Source organism: Pristiophorus japonicus, chromosome 8 (assembly GCF_044704955.1).
Source record: "Pristiophorus japonicus isolate sPriJap1 chromosome 8, sPriJap1.hap1, whole genome shotgun sequence".
Lineage (NCBI taxonomy): Eukaryota > Metazoa > Chordata > Chondrichthyes > Pristiophoridae > Pristiophorus > Pristiophorus japonicus.
Genome location: NC_091984.1, coordinates 240,842,276 through 240,863,382, shown reverse-complemented (window position 1 = coordinate 240,863,382; position 21,107 = coordinate 240,842,276). Strand labels below are relative to the sequence as shown.

Here is a 21,107-nt window from a genome sequence, read left to right as displayed (position 1 = left end):
AATGTAGGAGTTGTGTTGTCTACTTGAGATTTTTTTCCTGCAATCATTGCAACTAGAATTTTATTTGTTTGCTACATGTGCTTCGATGCATAAGTAACTAACCCAAGGAAGGAGAACTTTGTATGAAGGGCTGAGGACCAAGTTTAGCCTTAATGCCTGCTGCATTTGCCTCCATGCGTTCATGATTGGCCGGGAGCCCTTTGGGATTTCCTACAGATGTGATCAGGCTTGATGTAAATGCATGTTCTTTGCATGTTTTATAAAAGTTCTGAAGTATCAGAGGACTTGCAAATGTAAGGAAGTTTCTTGAAAGCTGCCTAATTACTTTGTTTGAATAGTTTTGCATTAAAGGATCTCTTTTTTTAATTTTTATCATCTGCCCGTGTCAAACATTTGAATATCGTATGTCCACGTTGGGGTGATGTGGCTTGTTAGGATCATTTATGAATGCCATATAGTTTTGGTATTGCTAGCAATTATTACAGGTAACCTGTACTAATTTGTGTCCTTACAAAAACTTGGCATTTCATTTTTTTGAAGCTTTGTATTCATTTTTTCCCCAAAGTGTCCCTAATACCATATATAGGTACATCTGAGGCTCACTGCTGTCCATGGATTAACCTAAACGCACACAGGACTGGCTGTTTGAAAGTGCACAATTATAAACAAATGTTTAGAAAGAAAAAAGACTTGCATTTAGATAGGAGCTTTCGCGACCTTGGGATGTCCCAAAGCACGTTTGGATGTCAGGACGTTCTGACAGACACGATGGGCCGAATGGCCTCTTGTGCTGTAAATCTCTGATTCAAAGCACCTTCCAGCCAATGAAGTACTTTTTGAAGTGTAGTCACTATTGTAGGAAACTCAACAGCCAATTTGCACACAGCAGAAGATAAATCTTCTGGTACTTCAGGTTCTAAATAGAAGATCGACTGACCAGGTTTTCTTCTTTATAAATCCATGAAGTACCTTACCAGAATGTCTTCTGTTTGTAGCTTGAAGCATCTAGATATGTGTGATCTTAAATTATGTATTTAAAAACATTTATTTGGGCGAGGCTGTCTCCAGGGCTCCTGGGGTTAGTCAGCCATACAGACCAGCAAGGATCCATCTGAGTGCTGCTGAATTTGCTGTTCTCAGCCAGGGCAGTTGTGGGGGTCCCACAGTTAGCCTAACTGTCCAAGGACTGGGGGAAATCATTGTCAGTACCCAATCCTGATCGTTATTCACCGACTCCTCCTGGAAAATGCATGGATTTGAACACTGGAAGGACAGGCTTGGGCTCAGGCCCTTTGACAAATAGCCTGCCAACTCACTAAAAGCTGGCGTGTGAATAATAAGATGGAGCCAATAACATTCATAGAACTATACCCCACTACTAGTAGCAGTAGGAGAAAGCTTCAAATCTGGTCCGATTGAAGAATGTAGGACTAATCCTTTCAAGCAATCCTTCCACGTAGCATTAAGTTCATTAACTGTTTTATGTCTACAGGTGTTAACAGGATTTGTATTACTATTTGATATCTGCTCTACTTAATTCACAGTTCTCAGCAAGCAAGCACCAACATACAGCTGTTGATCACATAACTTAAAATGTATTTTTTTTTTAATCATTGCAGAGGTGTCCTTCAGTCTTTAGTTGAGAAACACTTCCCAGCACCTGACAGAAAGAAGCTGTACAGTTTGTTGGGGATAGATATGAGTGTGCCCAGCAATCATGACTCTCCCATTGACAGTCCATCACGGCAGAACAAAGGAAAAAAGCGAAAAGGTACGATCATTCCTGATAATCATACTGATCAGTGCACAAAGCCCACATTCTCCCAATAAAGATCACACTTTGTTTCAAGGAATTAATGCAAGTTATTTAATGGGATTCTTTCCCAACGATATAAAATATACAAGAATGATCCTTGCGAGTCTACTCACTGCTGCTTATCTAGGAATTCCTGTTGTGACAAAACCAAAGGCTGTTTTACAGAGAAGCTCGTTAATAGCTGCATGAAATGCGATATTGTGTGTACACGTGTAAGTATGGCAGAAGATAAAGCTGCAGCTTGTTGACGAAGGTCATTTTGAAAGGGTGAGATGGAGGCTAGTGTGGAGCATAAACACCGGCCAACATTGATCTATTGGGTCGAGTGACTGTGCTGTAAATACTTTGTAATACAGGGTGCAAACGGAGTTTTTAAAAGCTGTTCCAAATGTTGTTCAGAATGAAATGAAATTGTATTCAGCATGTTGTAAATAGTAGCCATGATCTGAGATCCATTGAGCAATGCAGAAATGTTCCACAAGTTTCTGTAGTATTTTTTTCCAGTAATTGTATAAATTATACAGTGTCTCCCAGCAATATAATGCTTGTGCTCCTCCAATAGCATTCAGTTTCTTTCTATGATTACATTGGAGAGTTTATTTCCCTCCCCCTTTCCAATTATCCCACCTCACCCCTTGTGTCCACTTTCTGCCAGGGAGAACATGGCAGCAGATTTATTCCAGGCCTCTGCAAACATCCTGTGGCTGCCAGCAGGAGCACAGCAATGACCAAAGATCATCCTCTCCCTGATTAATGTAAACTAAATTGTTGGTTTCATAAACCATTTCCAGTAGAAATGAATGTAATATGTACACGAATAAATTGTGTAACTGAACTGTTGCAAATTTTGTTGGTTATTCACTAAATATTTTCTTTGGTTCAGCGTAACTGATGCTCCCATAAGCGGATGTTACATCTCCTACTTTCGAGTTGAAGATAGTGTGATCTGGGAGTAATAACATTGAACCGTTGCATGCTGGTTACTGTAACCTTGCACATCTCCATGTGCAATCTCCTGACCAGTGAAGATGAATTGAAAAGCACCAACAATACGAGGCACAAATGTAAACCAACAAACTAATTAATTTCACACAAAATATATGATTGGACAGAAGACCGCTTTCACAGTGGAATCCAAATCCCTATCATTCGCCACATTAAAAATCAATAAAAAAAACAGCTGTTCGCCGTTCTAGGTAAAAACTCATTTTTGAGCTAGTTATTGCTAAGATGGCTTGCTCTGCCTTCCTCTGTTACAGCCTGTGGTTTTGGCTAAAGAGCGAGAGTTCTCTAACCCCTCTGTCAGCTCTGGAGGAGATTGGCCCACTAAGCTGTCAGTTACATGCCTCCCCTTCGATGTGGGAGCTTGTGGTGCTCATTTGCCTGTTGAGCTAAGTTCCCAACCGGGCATACTGAATGAAAATAATTCTTAGAATGGGGAGAAATGCTTATAATTACATGGCAATGATCCCTGTTATCTCCAGGCTAATGCAACATGCAAGCATGAACAGCTGATTGGCCCCTGCCCTAGCTGACCTACATTGGCTCTGTCCCCAGTGCCATAAATTTTCAGTTCCTCCTGGGCCTTGCCCCACACTATTTCTGCGTGCTCCTCCAGTCCTCCCTCTCTCACCCCAAACACGCCACTCCTTGAGGCTGTGCATTGCCTCCCCTTACCCCACCATTGGTGGTGGAGCCATCGGTGACCTGGGCCCTAATCATAGAATGTTTACAGCACGGAAGGCAGCCATTTGGCCTGTCGAGCCCATGCCGGCTCTCTGCAAGAGCACCTCCGCTAGTCCCTTCCCCCGCCCATTCCCTGTAGCCCTGCATTTTTTTTTCTTTCAGGTACTTATCCAACTCCCTTTTGAAAGCCGTGATTGAGTCTGCCTCCGCCACCCTTACAGGCAGTGCATTCCAGATCCGAAATACTCGCTGCATAAAATAAGTTTTTTCTTGTCGAATTTCTCTCTGCATTATTGCAAATCTCTTCAAAGCCCATCTCTTGGACCAAGCTTTTGGTAAACTCCCTATCTCTCCTTTCTTAGCTGGGCATCTGTTTGCTTCTGTGAAGGACTATGGGACATTTTTTGTTAGAGGTAGACCTGATGGGTAGCTTTCTACAAGTAACCATATGCTTGTAAATTCAGGAGGTATTTGGACAAGTTTTATTTTTACAATTTTTTTTACAAGGAAACCTAAAATTTTATTTTTTAGCTAATGAGGACAGAAGGGAAGCTAAAAAGGCACGAAAGAGCAGAGGTCTTGCTGGGAGCAGCTCCTCAGAGAGTGAATCTGAAGTATCTGAAAGTGAAGACAGTGATGAAGAAAGCTTTCACTCTGTCAGTTCTGGCGACGATGACTTCAACCCTTTCAGAGATGAATCTTCTGATGAAGAAGATGGTAAGCTGGTGAAAATAACCGATGTAATTTTGTGATTGGAAAAATTGTAAGCCTAATTCAGCAATGCCATCCTTCTGATAACTCACGTGAGCTCAGTGTGAAGTGAGGTATTCTTGGACAGCTTAACACTCAGAATTTAAACCATGCAGTAAACAACATGCATAATATCTTTACTGGAGTCACCAACATCCCAGGACATTTCATAGGAGATGGAGCAACTTTGACCCTGAGCAGAAATTGATTGAAGAATTGGGGGGGTGAGCAAAGTAGGAGTGAAAGAATAAGGTTTGAGACGTTTGGTGAGAGAGCTATCGGTTTGGATTGGGTTTAGGAGAGAATTCTAGCGTAACTGCACAGCTGACGACTGCCACTACAGGTGAAGTCTGGGCTGGGAGGAGGATCACACAGTTGGCCAGACTCTCAAGATTGAAGAGCGCAGATTGATATTCAAACGTGGAGGAAGTTGGACGTTTGGAGAATCGCGGGTTATGGGGAACAGGCAAGAAAGTGGAGCTGAGTCCAAGATCAGATCAGCCATGATCTTCTTGAATGGTGGAGTCGGCTCGCGGGGCCGTATGGCTAACTTTTGCTCCTATTGCTTATGTTCTAGGTTTCAGAGGTAGGCTGAGGTCATGGAATGATTTGTAGGTTAGGACAATGTGTGTGTGTTGAATGGGGACTCATTGACGTACGAGTTGGGGGTGGCGGATATGGTGAGCAGGACACCGTACAGTGGTGTAGGTGTTACTGATGTGGAAATTGTGGCCTTGCTGAGGGATTGGATTTGGGATTGAAAATCAGCTCTAAGTTGTACAGTCATTATAGAAGACCAGGGTGCACTTTTTATGGAGGAGTGGCAGCAGTTGTGACCATTACGCCAAGGAAAGGCAATTGAGTGGTTAGGATATCAAGGGAGCTTGTGGCGAGTCTGATTAGTCTGATGAAGGCGATGTGAGAGACGCTAGTGAGTATTCTGGGGAGTGGTAAGGGTTCGAGCGAAGGGGTTTAGCAGCTGGTCTCCGCTTTGGTCAGAAAAAAGTCCCAAGTTTTTCTCAGGCAGATGAAAACAGGAAATGCTGGAAATACTCAGGTTAGGCAGCATCTCGAGAGAGAAACCGTTAACGTTTCAGCTCGATGACTTCGTCAGAACTGGTGAAAGTTCGAGACCCATCTGTCTGAGACAAAGAATTGCATTGAGGCCTCTTAATGGCAAGATTGAGGGTTTTGCCATGGGGGTGCATGGGGAAGTTGATCATTCGTGAGGTTACTGAATAATTAAATAATTTTTCTGGTGAGAGATCCACAGGTGCCCCAGCTTCCTTCTGTTTTAGTGAATGCTCGATTTCTATGTTGACCATTCTACTTTGTGTTTCAAACAGATCCTTGGTTAGTGAGGAAGGATCGCAAGAAAGACAAAGACAAGAAGAAGAAGAAAAAGAAAAGTATCGATCCAGATTCTATCCAAAGTGCCTTGCTAGCATCTGGCCTTGGATCAAAAAAGCCTAGTTTCTCCACCACCACCACCACCACCACAATCAGCAGCACAACAAATAATGCACTTCCCTCAGGTACAAATGTTGCAAATGTAAAATTCTTTAGTCAATCATAGTGAGGAATTGAAAACTGCTTTGGTGCAATGTTCAGCATTAAGTGGATATGAGACTGCATTAATGTATGCACTTCCTGCCATTGATATTCAAACCAAGGACTTTTAAATCTATTTAAATTTTTTTAAGTAAGTCCCTTCTTACTAATGTGATTTCTTTTCTTCTCTTCTCCTCTCCAAATAACCCCATCAACCCACCCCAGGTAACAGCAGCCATAGTATTGTAGCCAGCCAGGATGCAGTAGAAAGAGCCCAGCAAATGAAACGAGAGTTGCTTGAGAAGCTGGAGAGGCTTGCGGAAGATCTGCCTCCCAATACGCTGGATGAACTCATAGACGAGCTTGGTGGTCCAGATAATGTCGCAGAGGTCAGTTTGAAGAACGTATTCTAGAAATATGCATGCATTTGCAACAACAAAAACAAGTACATAGTAAAATATCCCAAGGCACTTAACAGGAATGTTGTCCAATAGTGGAGCGATAAAAATCGGGGATGCACGAGGTCAGAATTGGAGGAGCGCAGAAATCTCAAAATCCTTTAAAGCTTGAGCAAGCTACAGAGATGGTGCAGGGGCAATGCCGTGGAGGGATTTGAAAAATTGAGAATTTTAAAACTGAAGCATTGTCACGGGCAACAGAGTTTTGGCTGGGTGGGAGGCTGACCAGGAGGGCATTGCAATAGTCAAGTCTTGAGGTAACAAAGACATGGATGAGAGTTTCAGCTGAGGCAGTGGCAGAGTCGGGCAATGTTACCGAGATGGAAATAGACCTTGGTGATGGAGTAGAAATACGGTCGGAAGCTTATCTTTGGGTCAAATTTGACATCAAGGTTGCGAATGGTCCGGTTCAGCCTGAAAGGGAGTTTGGTGGGTGGGGGGTGGAGTTGGGTGCCCAGGGAATGGAGTTTGTGGTCGGGGACGAAGAAGAGTGATTTCGGTTTTCCGGATATTTAATTGGAGGAACTTTCTGCTCATCCAGTACTGGATGTAGAACTAGCCGTGTGACAAAGCAGACAGTGGAGAGGTTGAGAGAGATGGTGGTGAGGTAGAGCTGGATGTCGTCAGCGTATATTTGGAACATGGCACTGTTTACGGATGATGTCGAGGGGGCAGCATGTAGATGAGAAATAGGGGGCCAAGGATAACGGTGCGGGCAAGGTGGGCACAGATTTTGGGAGCTGAAAGGGAGGTTGGAGATGGGGCAGTAGTTTGCAAGGACAGATCAAGGGTGGGTTTTTTGAAGAGAAGAGTAATGAATGTAGATTTGAAGGGGAGGAAAACAAGTACCTGAGGAGATGGAACAGTTACTGGTTAACATTTAGTGTGTTGACACTTGTAAGGATTGAAATATATAGTCATTGCATAACTTGTTTCTGCAGTGAGCCTTTATTTTTATGGTACCATTGTAGCGCTGCAGATGTCACAGGAGTGCTGACGGCAATGCATATTTGGTGTACTCAGAAGTAACTAAGTAGTTAAAAGTGCTTGCACCTGCCACATTGCTGCTGCTGCACATGACTGTGGAAAATACTGATCCTCATTCCCAACCCATTTCCCAGTCTCGCTCGTGGACTGCAGCACTTCATGGGGAAGACCCACCACCTCATGGAAATTAGGGATGGTATTTAATGTGGCCTTGCCATTGTCATCCAGATCCCAAGATCAATTTTTGTTATTTTTAAAAATGGTCTGCGCTGCAGCAGGAGTTACCCCGCACTAGTGGCTTGGTTGTGCTGCCTCCTTCTCGCCCCTCTTTCCACACACACACACGCACACAATCCCATAATCCCATCCATTTTTAGTGCAGTGCCAGCATTATTAGTGGTTTCATAAAATAACTACGAGTTGGCTAAAGGTATCATGTTTGTTTGAGATCTGGGATGCTGTTCTATTTTGCATTTGAGTTTAGTAAGACTTGATTTCCTTTAATCCTGCAAAGGACTAAGTTTTTGTTCATGTCTCTACTTCAGTTAATTTAGGTTGGTTCCTAACTTGATCTTTTTAAATGATGTTTCTTTAATTAAATGATGTGGAATCTATATGGGTAGAGCTGCAGAACACCAAAGGGCAAAAAACGTTAGTAGGAGTTGTGTACAGACCTCCAAACAGTAATAGGGATGTTGGGGAGGGCATCAAACAGGAAATTAGGGGTGCATGCAATAAAGGTGTAGCAGTTATAAAGGGTGACTTTAATATGCACATAGATTGGGCTAGCCAAACTGGAAGCAATACGGTGGAGGAGGATTTCCTGGAGTGCATAAGGGATGGTTTTCTAGACCAATATGTTGAGGAACCAACTAGGGGGGAGGCCATCTTAGACTGGGTGTTGTGTAATGAGAGAGGATTAATTAGCAATCTCATTGTGCGAGGTCCCTTGGGGAAGAGTGACCATAATATGGTGGAATTCTGCATTAGGATGGAGAATGAAACAGTAAATTCAGAGACCATGGTCCAGAACTTAAAGAAGGGTAACTTTGAAGGTATGAGGCGTGAATTGGCTAGGATAGATTGGCGAATGATACTTAGGGGGTTGACTGTGGATGGGCAATGGCAGACATTTAGAGACCGCATGAATGAATTACAACAATTGTACATTCCTGTCTGGCATAAAAATAAAAAAGGGAAGGTGGCTCAACCGTGGCTATCTAGGGAAATCAGGGATAGTATTAAAGCCAAGGAAGTGGCATACAAATTGGCCAGAAATAGCATCGAACCTGGGGACTGAGAGAAATTTAGAACTCAGCAAAGGAGGACAAAGGGTTTGATTAGGGCAGGGAAAATGGAGTACGAGAAGAAGCTTGCAGGGAACATTAAGGTGGATTACAAAAGTTTCTATAGGTATGTAAAGAGAAAAAGGTTAGTAAAGACAAACGTAGGTCCCCTGCAGTCAGAATCAGGGGAAGTCATAACGGGGAACAAAGAAATGGCAGACCAATTGAACAAGTACTTTGGTTCGGTATTCACTAAGGAGGACACAAACAACCTTCCGGATATAAAAGGGGTCAGAGGGTCTAGTAAGGAGGAGGAACTGAGGGAAATCTTTATTAGTCGGGAAATTGTGTTGGGGAAATTGATGGGATTGAAGGCCGATAAATCCCCAGGGCCTGATGGACTGCATCCCAGAGTACTTAAGGAGGTGGCCTTGGAAATAGCGGATGCATTGACAGTCATTTTCCAACATTCCATTGACTCTGGATCAGTTCCTATGGAGTGGAGGGTAGCCAATGTAACCCCACTTTTTAAAAAAGGAGGGAGAGAGAAAACAGGGAATTATAGACTGACCTCAGTAGTGGGTAAAATGATGGAATCAATTATTAAGGATGTCATAGCAGTGCATCTGGAAAATGGTGACATGATAGGTCCAAGCCAGCATGGATTTGTGAAAGGGAAATCATGCTTGACAAATCTTCTGGAATTTTTTGAGGATGTTTCCAGTAAAGTGGACAAAGGAGAACCAGTTGATGTGGTATATTTGGACTTTCAGAAGGCTTTCGACAAGGTCCCACACAAGAGATTAATGTGCAAAGTTAAAGCACATGGGATTGGGGGTAGTGTGCTGACGTGGATTGAGAACTGGTTGTCAGACAGGAAGCAAAGAGTAGGAGTAAATGGGTACTTTTCAGAATGGCAGACAGTGACTAGTGGGGTGCCGCAAGGTTCTGTGCTGGGGCCCCAGCTGTTTACATTGTACATTAATGATTTAGACGAGGGGATTAAATGCAGTATCTCCAAATTTGCGGATGACACTAAGTTGGGTGGCAGTGTGAGCTGCAAGGAGGATGCTATTAGGCTGCAGAGTGACTTGGATAGGTTAGGTGAGTGGGCAAATGCATGGCAGATGAAGTATAATGTGGATAAATGTGAGGTTATCCACTTTGGTGGTAAAAACAGAGAGACAGACTATTATCTGAATGGTGACAGATTAGGAAAAGGGAAGGTGCAACGAGACCTGGGTGTCATGGTACATCAGTCATTGAAGGTTAGCATGCAGGTACAGCAGGCGGTTAAGAAAGCAAATGGCATGTTGGCCTTCATAGCGAGGGGATTTGAATACAGGGGCAGGGAGGTGTTGCTACAGTTGTACAGGGCCTTGGTGAGGCCACACCTGGAGTATTGTGTACAGTTTTGGTCTCCTAACTTGAGGAAGGACATTCTTGCTATTGAGGGAGTGCAGCGAAGATTCACCAGACTGATTCCCGGGATGGCGGGACTGACCTATCAAGAAAGACTGGATGAACTGGGTTTGTATTCACTGGAGTTCAGAAGAATGAGAGGGGACCTCATAGAAACGTTTAAAATTCTGACGGGTTTAGACAGGTTAGATGCAGGAAGAATGTTCCCAATGTTGGGGAAGTCCAGAACCAGGGGTCACAGTCTGAGGATAAGGGGTAAGCCATTTAGGACCGAGATGAGGAGAAACTTCTTCACCCAGAGAGTGGTGAACCTGTGGAATTCTCTACCACAGAAAGTAGTTGAGGCCAATTCACTAAATATATTCAAAAGGGAGGTAGATGAAGTCCTTACTACTCGGGGGATCAAGGGTTATGGCGAGAAAGCAGGAATGGGGTACTGAAGTTTCATGTTCAGCCATGAACTCATTGAATGGCGGTGCAGGCTAGAAGGGCTGAATGGCCTGCTCCTGCACCTATTTTCTATGTTTCTATAAATGGTTGTTGGACTTGCTTAATCGTAACTTTGTTTCCTAGATGACAGGCCGGAAAGGTAGGGTTGTGAGCAATGATGATGGCAGCATATCTTACGAATCTCGATCAGAACTTGATGTACCTGTAGAAATCCTCAATATCACCGAGAAGCAGCGGTTTATGAATGGAGAGAAGGTACGAGTAACTCATTTCAGCCATTCCATTTAGAAATGAAGCTGTGCATGCAATAACAAACTGTCCTGTTTGCTTATCAGAATATTGCAATCATTTCGGAAGCAGCCAGTTCTGGTATTTCTTTGCAAGCAGATCGCAGGGTTAAGAACCAGCGGCGGCGAGTGCACATGACCCTGGAGTTGCCTTGGAGTGCAGACCGTGCCATTCAGCAGTTTGGTGAGAGAATCTGCGGTTTTGAGTTTATTTTCCTAATCTTGGTTTTGTAATCTTGTATATCTTGGTGTGTTTACAAATAGTGTATTTTAGCCAAGTAGTAATATTAAAGAGGGACAAGGCCAAAAGTTCGTGGAAATTTTCAATTGAGATCGCTAGATTTTTGATTGAGGACATCAACAGAAATGGAGCAAAGGCAGGTGAATGGACTTGAGCTACAGATCAACCATGATCTAATTGTATGATGGAACAGTTTAGAGGGGCTGGATGACCTACTGTTCTCTGGTTGCCTGTGGGTTAAGGATAATACACAAATGACATGAATATATTGGGACCCATGTATACAGGTATCTAGAGCAATTCTTGTATGCCTTACTTCAGGTATTTAGGTCAGTAAATCTACTGGCATTTTACTATGACTTTTTTTTAAACTACCATAAAGGCGATGTAAAGTTTCATTACTGCCAAATAGATGAGTTCTATGGCGTGCTTATTGCTACTGTGCAAGTGGGTTTTTGGTAACTTGATCAGGCTGGGAATTGTGTGACTATCTTGCTCAAGGTCAGCTTTAAAACTTGTACACAGCAAAGTTGAGCACAAGTTCGAAGTAGCGTGTTGTTTATTTTGTCAGCTGGCTTTGAACACCTGACAGTCTGCGCTTTGGTGGAAAAATTGAGGCTGTTTCTGTTAGAACCGATGAAATGACAGTGTGATTTGATAGGGATGGGACAGAGTAGATAGACACAAATTGTTTCCAGTGATTGAAGGGTCTAGAAAGAGGGGGCATAGATACAAGACTAAATGCAAGAGATCTAGGACAGGCAACAGTCCGAACCTTTTTATGTGGGCTTGTGAGGCAGTCAAATGCACAGTGATTGAAGCAAGACCATGCCAACATTTAAGTAGGTTAGCTCAGTGGGTTAAGGAGCAGGGAGTAAAGGGATATGGCAACAGGCCATAAAAATGGGATTGGGACTTCGGCTCCTGTGGACGCTAAACAGTGTTGCAGTTTCCATGTGGCTCTTTGTGAATAACAGCTTTCCTTATTTTGCATGGTGTGGCATGAATTTACATGGCCTGCTCCGTGGAGGTGGGGGGCATTTGGGCGTGGTCGTGCTCCTTCAAAGTTGCACAAATGTGCTCCAAATGTCTTGCTGTTAATTGCAAAGTTCAGGTGTAACTGAAGCAATCCTAGATGTATTTTTGTGTCCAGACATGGACAGAGCTACTAAAGGAATGGCTCCTAAGCTCAACAGTACCTGGGTATGTGAGCTTGGTGTTTTTGCTGAAAATTATGTGACTTTTATTCACAGGTAGAACACATCGGTCAAACCAAGTGACTTCTCCAGAGTATGTTTTTCTCATCTCCGAGTTGGCAGGAGAACAGAGATTTGCTTCCATTGTTGCAAAAAGACTTGAAAGTTTGGTAAGTTCATGTCTTTCAAAACAATGTTTTTTGTGGGGTTGCCTTTTCTCTTTCCCAGTAAGTTCAACCGCTGGGACAGATTGAAACAGTGCCCTCAAACATTGCCAGCCTTGGTTCAGTTAGATGTTTGCTTATTTGCCTTGCTGAGTAGAAATGACTGATTAAATTGCAAAGATCTTTCCTTTGGCAGATGTATTGATGTTGTATGTTCCCATTTTATTGTCTTTGGCGTAGTTTATGAAATGACCAATTGTACTTTGCATGTTCTCCTAAGACTACATAAAATGAGTCTGTAAAAATGTACCTGAGCTTCCGTAGAACTCTCTTTTTCCATCATGAAAATACAGGCTGGGAGGAGAAAGGAGAAAGACATGTAAATTCAGCTCTTCTCCCTTCTGAAAGTCATGCTGGTTCTGCAAGCAAGACTTCCAGCAGAGAGAAGAATGAACTTGCATTCTTGTAGTATGGCGCATCTATTTGGGCAGAGATTGAGATGCCCTTTCGTAGGTTGGTGTTTGAGACCATTTGAGGCGCTTAACATGATTCACTGATATTTGGCGCCCACTTCTTCCACCAACAACTAGGAAGCAGGAGTTTTCAACAGGTCGAAATGTTAGACTAGCTTCATAGAAAATAGGTTAGAAAGTCTTGTATAAATATGTATTCATAGATTTTTCCATTGTTCTGCATCATTGCCTCTTTTATATTGGTGAGATGCAAGTGTCTATTAGATTATACTTGGCTTAATTAAAGGACTTGATGCTGAGGGGGTTAATGAAATTTGAGAGCCGTGTGCACTTGCTACTGTTTTGAGTTTGTCATTTTAATACAAAACTGCATTCATAATATGGCAACAATTTACCAGATGCCTGGGCCAATGGAGAAGGTTCTATGTTTTAATTTAACATTGGAGGGCATGATGAGCAGCGGGGTCTACTTTATGGGAAACCTTGCACATCAAAGGTGTTTTTTTTAAGGTATTATTATTGGATGTTGACTTTGTTTTTCCTTTTGGGCAGGGTGCGCTCACACATGGTGACAGGCGAGCCACTGAAACCAGAGATTTGAGCAGGTTCAACTTTGATAACAAGGTAACGTTCAACTTGTCTTGGCTAGAAGTAGTTAGTGGGATTTTACTGTTATGTATTTATTTTGCAAAACCTTTTCTTTAATGACGAAGATTATTTTGTATTGAGTCACTTTTGTGCAAATCACTGTACTCATGAGATGCCATGGATGAATAAAGCCATAAGGGAACAATTGAGGGTAAGGAAAGAGGTATACATTAAGTACATGGACAGTAGGGGAGTGCATGATGAGGGAGAAGAGATTAGGAGAGAAGTCAGAAAAACAATTAGGAAGGCAAAGAGGAAGTATGAAATTAAATTATCAAGAAACATTAACAAAATAGTAAAATATTTTACAGGTACATCAATAAAAAAAAGGTTGCGATGGGAATAGGTCCATTAAGGAATAGACAGGATAATACCACAGGTAACAACGGAGATGGCAGAAATATTAATGACTTTGCTTCTGTATTTACCAGGGAGATAGAACAGGTGGATGTGACATTGGATGATAGTAATGAGAAGTGCAGTTAAAATAAAAAGAGGGGATACATTAAATAAACTAATCAAACTCTGAGGTTAAAACCGCTGGTATGGATGGATTTTAAAAGAATCGAGGAACGAGATGGCAGCGGCATTACTACACGTTTAATAATTCGTTAGAAAAAGGTGTCGTACCAGAGGACTGGTGGATAGCTACCATAATACCTATATTTAAGAAGAGGGATAGAACATGTCCAGAGAATTGTAGACCAGTCAGCGTAACAACGGTGGCAGGAAAAATAATGGAATCCCTACTGAGGGTGGAAGTAGAAGAAAATCGAAAAGCCAAAAATACAGTCATGAATAGTCAGCATGGATTTCAAAAGGGAAAGTCTTGCGTGACCAGCCTCATTGAATTTTTTGAAGAGGTAACAGAGTAGTCAGTGGTCATGCAGTAGATATAATTTACCTAGATTTTCAAAAGGCCTTCGTCAAGGTACTCCACAATAGACTGATGAACAAGGTCAGAGAATGTGGGGTCAGGGGACAAGTAGCAGAATGGATAGCTAGCTGACCTCAGACAGAAAGAGAGTGGGGTAAAAAGCTATTCACAGTGGCAGAAGGTCCACTTGGATCAGTGCTGGGACCACTGTTGTTTACAATTTACATTAACCATTTGGACTTTGGAATCAAAAACACAATTTCTAAATTTGCGATGACACCAAATTAGGGGGGGGAGGGAGGGAGAGAGATAGTCAATATCTAAGAGGACAGCAACAAATTACAGGAGGACATTAATAACCTTGCAGATTGAGCATATGTAATTGGCAAATGAAGTTCAACACAGATAAATGTGAGGTATTACATTTTGGTAGGAAGAATAAGGAGGTTACATTACTTGGAGGGTGTCGGTCTAGGTGGGGCAGAGGGACAAAGGGATCTGAGTGCAAATACACCAATCACTAAAGTTTGCGACACAGGCTAGCAAGACCATAAAAAAGCAAACCAAGCACTAGGGTTTATTTCTAGAGGTATAGAATTGACAAGTAGGGAAGTTATGCTAAACCTGTATCGAACCTTGGATAGACCACACTTGGAGTACTGCGTACAGTTCTGGTCGCCATATTATAAAAAGGATATAGAGGCACTGGAGAGGGTGCAGAGAAGATTTACAAGGATGATACTAGAAATGCGAGGGTATACATATCAGGAAAGGATGAACAGGCTGGATCTTTTTTTTTTTCTCTTGAAAAGGAAAGGCTGAGGGGTGACCTCATAGAGGTCTTGTTAAAATTATGAAAGATTTTGATGGAGTGGAGACAGAATGTTTCCACTTGTGGAAAAGACCAAAACAAAGGCCTAAAGACAAGGTAGTCATCAAGAAATTCAATAGGGAATTCAGAAGAAACTTCTTTACCCAGAAAATGGGTGAGCATGTGGAACTCGCTGCCACAGGGAGTGGTTGAAACGAATAGTATAGATGCCTTTAAAGGGAGGCTAGACAAGCATATGAGGGAGAAGGGAATAGAAGGTTATGCTGAGATTTAGATGGGGAAAGACGGGAGGAGGCTCGAGTGGAGCATAAATGGAATGGTTGGCCTGAACAGCCTGTTTCTGTGCCATATATCCTATGTAAACTTTGCCTGCTTCAAAATTGGAAGATCTGAAATTGTATTTTTCTTTTTCTTTTATCAGTAAGTAACATTTAGCATTGTTGTTGCCAAATTAAGTTTATCTAAGGATTAAGTCATGGCAGGAGAGCTCTGACACGTGTTATGCTCCTCCTGTACTATGTGGGAAGTCAGGGACGCTTCCGGTGTGCCTGACGACTACGTGTGCGGGAAGTGCATCCGCCTGCAGCTCCTGATGGACCGCATTGCGGCACTGGAGCTGCGGTGGATGTACTCTGGAGCATCCATGATGCTGAGAATGATGTGAACAGCACGTTTAGTGAGTTGGTCTTACCGCAGGTCAAGGGTACACATCCAGATAGGGAATGGGTGACCAACAGGAAGATCAGTGCAAGGAAGGTAGTGCAGGGGTCCCCTGCGGTCATCCCCCTGCACAACAGATACACCGCTTTGGGCACTGTTGGCGGGGATGACTCATCAAGGGAGGGCAGCAGCAGCCAAGTTCATGGCTCTGCAGCACAGGAGGGTAGGAAAAAGAGTGGGAGAGCTATAGTGATGGGGGGGATTCAATTTTAAGGGGAATAGATAGACGTTTCTGCGGCCGCAACTGAGACTCCAGGATGGTATGTTGCCTCCCTGGTGCAAGGGTCAAGGATGTCTCGGAGCGGGTGCAGGGCATTCTGAAAAAGGAGGGTGAACAGCCAGTTGTCGTGGTTCATATAGGTACCAACGATATAGGTAAAAAACGGGATGAGGTCCTACGAGACGAATTTAGGGTGCTAGGACCTAAATTTAAAAAGTAGGACCTCAAAAGTAGTAATCTCAGGATTGCTACCAGTGCCACGTGCTAGTCAGAGTAGGAATCGCAGGATAGCTCTCAGATGAATACGTGGCTTGAGGAGTGGTGCAGAAGGGAGAGATTCAAATTCCTGGGGCATTGGAACCGGTTCTGGGGGAGGTGGGATTAGTACAAACCAGGTAGTCTGCACCTGGGCAGGACCGGAACTAATGTCCGACCGGGGAGTGTTTGCTCGTGCTGTTGGGAAGGAGTTAAACTAATATGGCAGGGGGATGGGAACCTATGCAGGGAGACAGAGGGAAGTAGAATGGGGGCAGAAGCAAAAGCTAGAAAGAAGAAAAATAAAAGTGGAGGGCAGAAAAATCTAAGGCAAAAAGGGCCACATTACAGCAAAATTCTAAGGGGGCAAAGTGTGTTAGAAAGACAAGCCTGAAGGCTCTGTGCCTCAATGCGAGGAGTATTCGGAATAAGGTAGACGAATTAACTGCCCAGATAGCAGTTAACGGGTATGATGTAATTGGCATCACGGAGACATGGCTCCAGGGTGACCAAGGCTGGGAACTCAACATCCAGGGGTATTCAACATTTAGGAAGGATAGACAGAAAGGAAAAGGAGGTGGGGTGCCATTGCTAGTTAGAGGAAATTAATGCAATAGTAAGGTAGGACATTAGTCTGGATGATGGGTGGAGCTATGGAATACCAAAGCGCAGAAAACGCTAGTGGGAGTTGTGTACAGACCACCAAACCATAGTAGTGAGGTTGGGGACATCATCAAACAAGAAATTAGGGATGCGTGCAATAAAGGTACAGCAGTTATCATGGGTGACTTTAATCTATTATATTGATTGGGCTAACCAAACTGGTAGCAATGCGGTGGATGATGATTTCCTGGAGTGTATTAGGGATGGTTTTCTAGACCAGTATGTTGAGGAACCAACTAGGGAGCTGGTCATCCTAGACTGGATGATGTGTAATGAGAAAGGACGAATTAGCAATCTTGTTGTGCGAGGCCCCTTGGGGAAGAGTGACCATAACATGGTAGAATTCTTTACTAAGATGGAGATTAGTTAATTCAGAAACTAAGGTCCTGAACTTAAGGAAAAGTAACGTCAATGGTTTGAGGCGTGAATTGGCTAGAATAGACTGGCAAAGGACACTTAAAGGGTTGACGGTGGATAGGCAATGGCAAACATTTAAAGATCACATGGATGAACTTCAGCAATTGTACACCCCTGCCTGGAGTAAAAATAAAACGGGGAAGGTGGCTCAACCGTGGCTAACAAGGGAAATTAAGGATAGTGTTAAATCCAAGGAAGAGGCAGAAAAAGCAGCAAACCTGAGGACTGGGAGAAATTTAGAATTCAGCAGAGGAGGACAAAGGGTTTAATTAAGAGGGGGAAAATAGAGTACGAGAAAAAGTTTGCCGGGAACATATAAACTGACTGCAAAAGCTTCTATAGATATGTGAAGAGAAAAAGATTAGTGAATACAAACTTGGGTCCCTTGCAGTCGGATTCAGGTGAATTTATAATGGGGAACAAAGAAATGGCAGACCAATTGAACAAATACTTTGGTTCTGTCTTCACAAAGGAAGACACAAATAACCTTCCAGAAGTACTAGGGGACTGAGGGTCTAGTGAGAAGGAGGAACTGAAGGATATCCTTATTAGGCGGGAAATTGAAGGCCGATAAATCCCCGGGGCCTGATGGTCTGCATCCCAGAGTACTTAAGGAAGTGGCCCTTGAAATAGTGGATGCATTGGTGATCATTTTCCAACAGTCTTATCAACTCTCGATCAGTTCCTATGGACTGGAGGGTAGCTAATGTAACACCACTTTTTAAAAAGGGAAGGAGAGAGAAAGCGGGTAATTATCGACCGGTTAGCCTGACATCAGTAGTGGGGAAAATGTTGGAATCAATTATTAAGGATGAAATAGCAACGCATTTGGAAAGCAGTGACAGGATCGGTCCAAGTCAGCATGGATTTATGATGGGGAAATCATGCTTGACAAATCTTCTGGAATTTTTTGAGGATGTAACTAGTAGAGTGGACAAGGGAGAACCAGTGGATCTGGTGTATTTGGACTTTCAAAAGGCTTTTGACAAGATCCCACACAAGAGATTGGTTTGCAAAATCAAAGCACATGGTATGGGGGTAATATACTGACGTGGATAGAGAACTGGTTGGTAGACAGGAAGCAAAGAGTCGGGATAAACAGGTCCTTTTCAGAACGGCAGGCAGTGACTAGTGGAGTGCCGCAGGGCTCAGTGCTGGGACCCCAGCTCTTTACAATATACGTGAATGATTTAGATGAAGGAATTGAGTGTAACATCTCCAAATTTGCAGATGACACTAAACTGGGTGGCGGTGTGAGCTGTGAGGGGGACGCTAAGAGGCTGAGCTGTGAGGGGGACGCTAAGAGGCTGCAGGGTGACTTGGACAGGTTAGGTGAGTGGGCAAATGAATGGCAGATGCAGTATAATGTGGATAAATGTGAGGTTATCCATTTTGGGGGCAAAAACGCAAAGGCAGAATCGTATCTGAATGGCGGCAGATTAGGAAAAGGTGAGGTGCAACGAGACCTGGGTGTCATGGTTCTTCAATCATTGAAAGTTGGCATACAGATACAACAGACAGTGAAGAAGGCAAATGGTATGTTGGCCTTCATAGCTAGGGAATTTGACTATAGGAGCAGGGAGGTCTTACTGCAGTTGTACAGGGCCTTAGTGAGTCCTCACCTGGAATATTGTGTTCAGTTTTGGTCTCCTAATCTGAGGAAGGACGTTCTTGCTATTGAGCGAGTGGAGTGCTGCGAAGGTTCACCAGACTGATTCCCGGGATGGCTGGACTGACATATGAGGAGAGACTGGATCAACTGGGCCTTTATACATTGAAGTTTAGAAGGATGAGAGGGGATCTCATAGAAACATGTTAGATTCTGCGGAATGGGACAGGTTAGATGCGGGAAGAATGTTCCCGATGATGGGGAAGTCCAGAACCAGGGGACACAGTCTTAGGATAAGGGATAAACCATTTAGGACTGAGATGAGGAGAAACTTCTTCACTGAGTTGTTAACCTGTGGAATTCCCTGCTGCAGAGAGTTGTTGATGCCAGTGCATTGGATATTGGCGAAAGGAGATCAAGGGGTATGGAGAGAAAGCAGGAAAGGGGTACTGATCTTATTGAATGATGGTGCAGGCTCGAAGGGCAAATGGCCTACTCCTGCACCTATTTTCTATGTTTTCTATGTATTCCTTCACAGTATCGTGTACATCAGAAAAGATTGACCAGGATGCTGGAATACTATTTCAAATCAACCATAACATGAATAAAATAATCTTGTAATGTATTGCATGCGTAACGTTCTTGCTTTTAATAAGCTGCCAGTGTTGTAATGTGGTGACTGACTGTGTGACACTTCTGCAGTATGGAAGGAACGCCCTGGAAATAGTAATGAAGTCCATTGTAAATCTGGATAGTCCACTAGTGTCATCTCCTAAAGACTATCTCGGGGAATTCTTCAAAGGTATAGTACAGATTCCTATTCAACTTTTGTCAGTTTGGATCTGGGTTAATGAACAATATACTATTTTCACTTGGTTTAAGCAGTTTTTTAAGCAATACTAGTCACTGTCCATTTGCCAGATTAATGTAACTTAATTTGTCTTCAGCAATTTGTGGTAAAATTATTTATTCTTTACATGTTGATACTTGTATTCTGTTCTTTCCTATCAGCACAGCCTTGGTTCAGTTGTAGCATTTTCACCTCTGAATTAGAAGGTCATGGGTTCAAGCATCAAACCCGAGAGTTGAGCACAATCTAAGCTGACACTTAACTTCAGAGCAGTATTGAGGGAACATTGCACTGTTGGATGAGACGTTTAACCTGAGGGGGCAGGTTTAATGTGAAAGATTCCGTGACATTATTCGAAGAGGAGCAGGGGAGTTCTCCTGGTTTCCTGCCAACCTTTACCTCACTGCTGTTTGTGGGACCTTACTGTGAGCAAATTAATTGCTGCATTTCCCAACATTGTAACAGTGACTACACTTTTTTTTAAAGTACTTGATTAGCTGTCCAGTCCTTTGGGAGATCCTGAGGGCATAAAAAGTGCTGTATGAATTTTTTTTTAATTGTCTAATTTTGAGCAGCAAACTCTGGTAGTCCTCACTTTCAGTTCAGTAGAGAGAGCCAGATCATCATTGCACAGAGACTGAAGATGTTTAGCACATTGTTTATAGTCCAGTCAAACTTTTTAAAATCTGGCTACTGCATACACAGTGCAGGTTTCATGTGTAATTAAAAAGCGATGCCGATATTAGTTGTTTGATTTCTTCCTCTTCACTTAACGTTCAAACTGCTCTTCACATTTTAATGTTCCTTTTCCTTGTACCATGTGTCATGCGTTTAAACACTGTAAAATCCTCCTGTCTTGCCGGGCTCTGGAACAGTTACTGGCCATACCCCATAGTTGAATTGCTGTTGAAACAGATGGTTTTGAAAACCTTCTCTGCAGTACTCTGGCTTTGAAATAAACGTGTTCCGTGTTTCTTGAAAGCAATTGTTTTCAAACTTGCCTCCTTTCCAATGAAGCCCACAATTTCTCCTCTCTACCTCCACAGCCCAACTTTTCCAATCATAGAGAATCCACACAATTCTTTTTTACCACCTGGGGCAGGGGCTAGAATATCATTTTAAATAGAAATAGGTTAATATTTGAAAAGGAAAATTGAAAGGATTCTGGAAAAGGCCAGGAAAAAGGATTAGAATACATTGCTCCAGTGAAAACACGAGCAACACCAGGGGTGGGCCCAGTGCTTTCATT

At 42.9% G+C, this 21,107-nt stretch overlaps 1 protein-coding gene across 4 annotated transcripts in view; it reads left to right on the top strand.

The window, feature by feature from the left end:
* Nucleotides 1-21,107, top strand: part of sbno1 (strawberry notch homolog 1 (Drosophila)) — a 100,184-nt gene that overhangs the window by 58,675 nt on the left and 20,402 nt on the right. For all 4 annotated transcript variants that reach the window (XM_070888162.1, XM_070888165.1, XM_070888161.1 and 1 more), the window contains 9 exons: nt 1,620-1,771; nt 4,034-4,219; nt 5,599-5,787; nt 6,029-6,192; nt 10,530-10,661; nt 10,742-10,877; nt 12,188-12,300; nt 13,320-13,391; nt 19,711-19,810. In XM_070888162.1, coding sequence (XP_070744263.1) covers nt 1,620-1,771; nt 4,034-4,219; nt 5,599-5,787; nt 6,029-6,192; nt 10,530-10,661; nt 10,742-10,877; nt 12,188-12,300; nt 13,320-13,391; nt 19,711-19,810 — 1,244 coding nt within the window. The remainder of the gene's footprint in view (nt 1-1,619; nt 1,772-4,033; nt 4,220-5,598; nt 5,788-6,028; nt 6,193-10,529; nt 10,662-10,741; nt 10,878-12,187; nt 12,301-13,319; nt 13,392-19,710; nt 19,811-21,107) is intronic.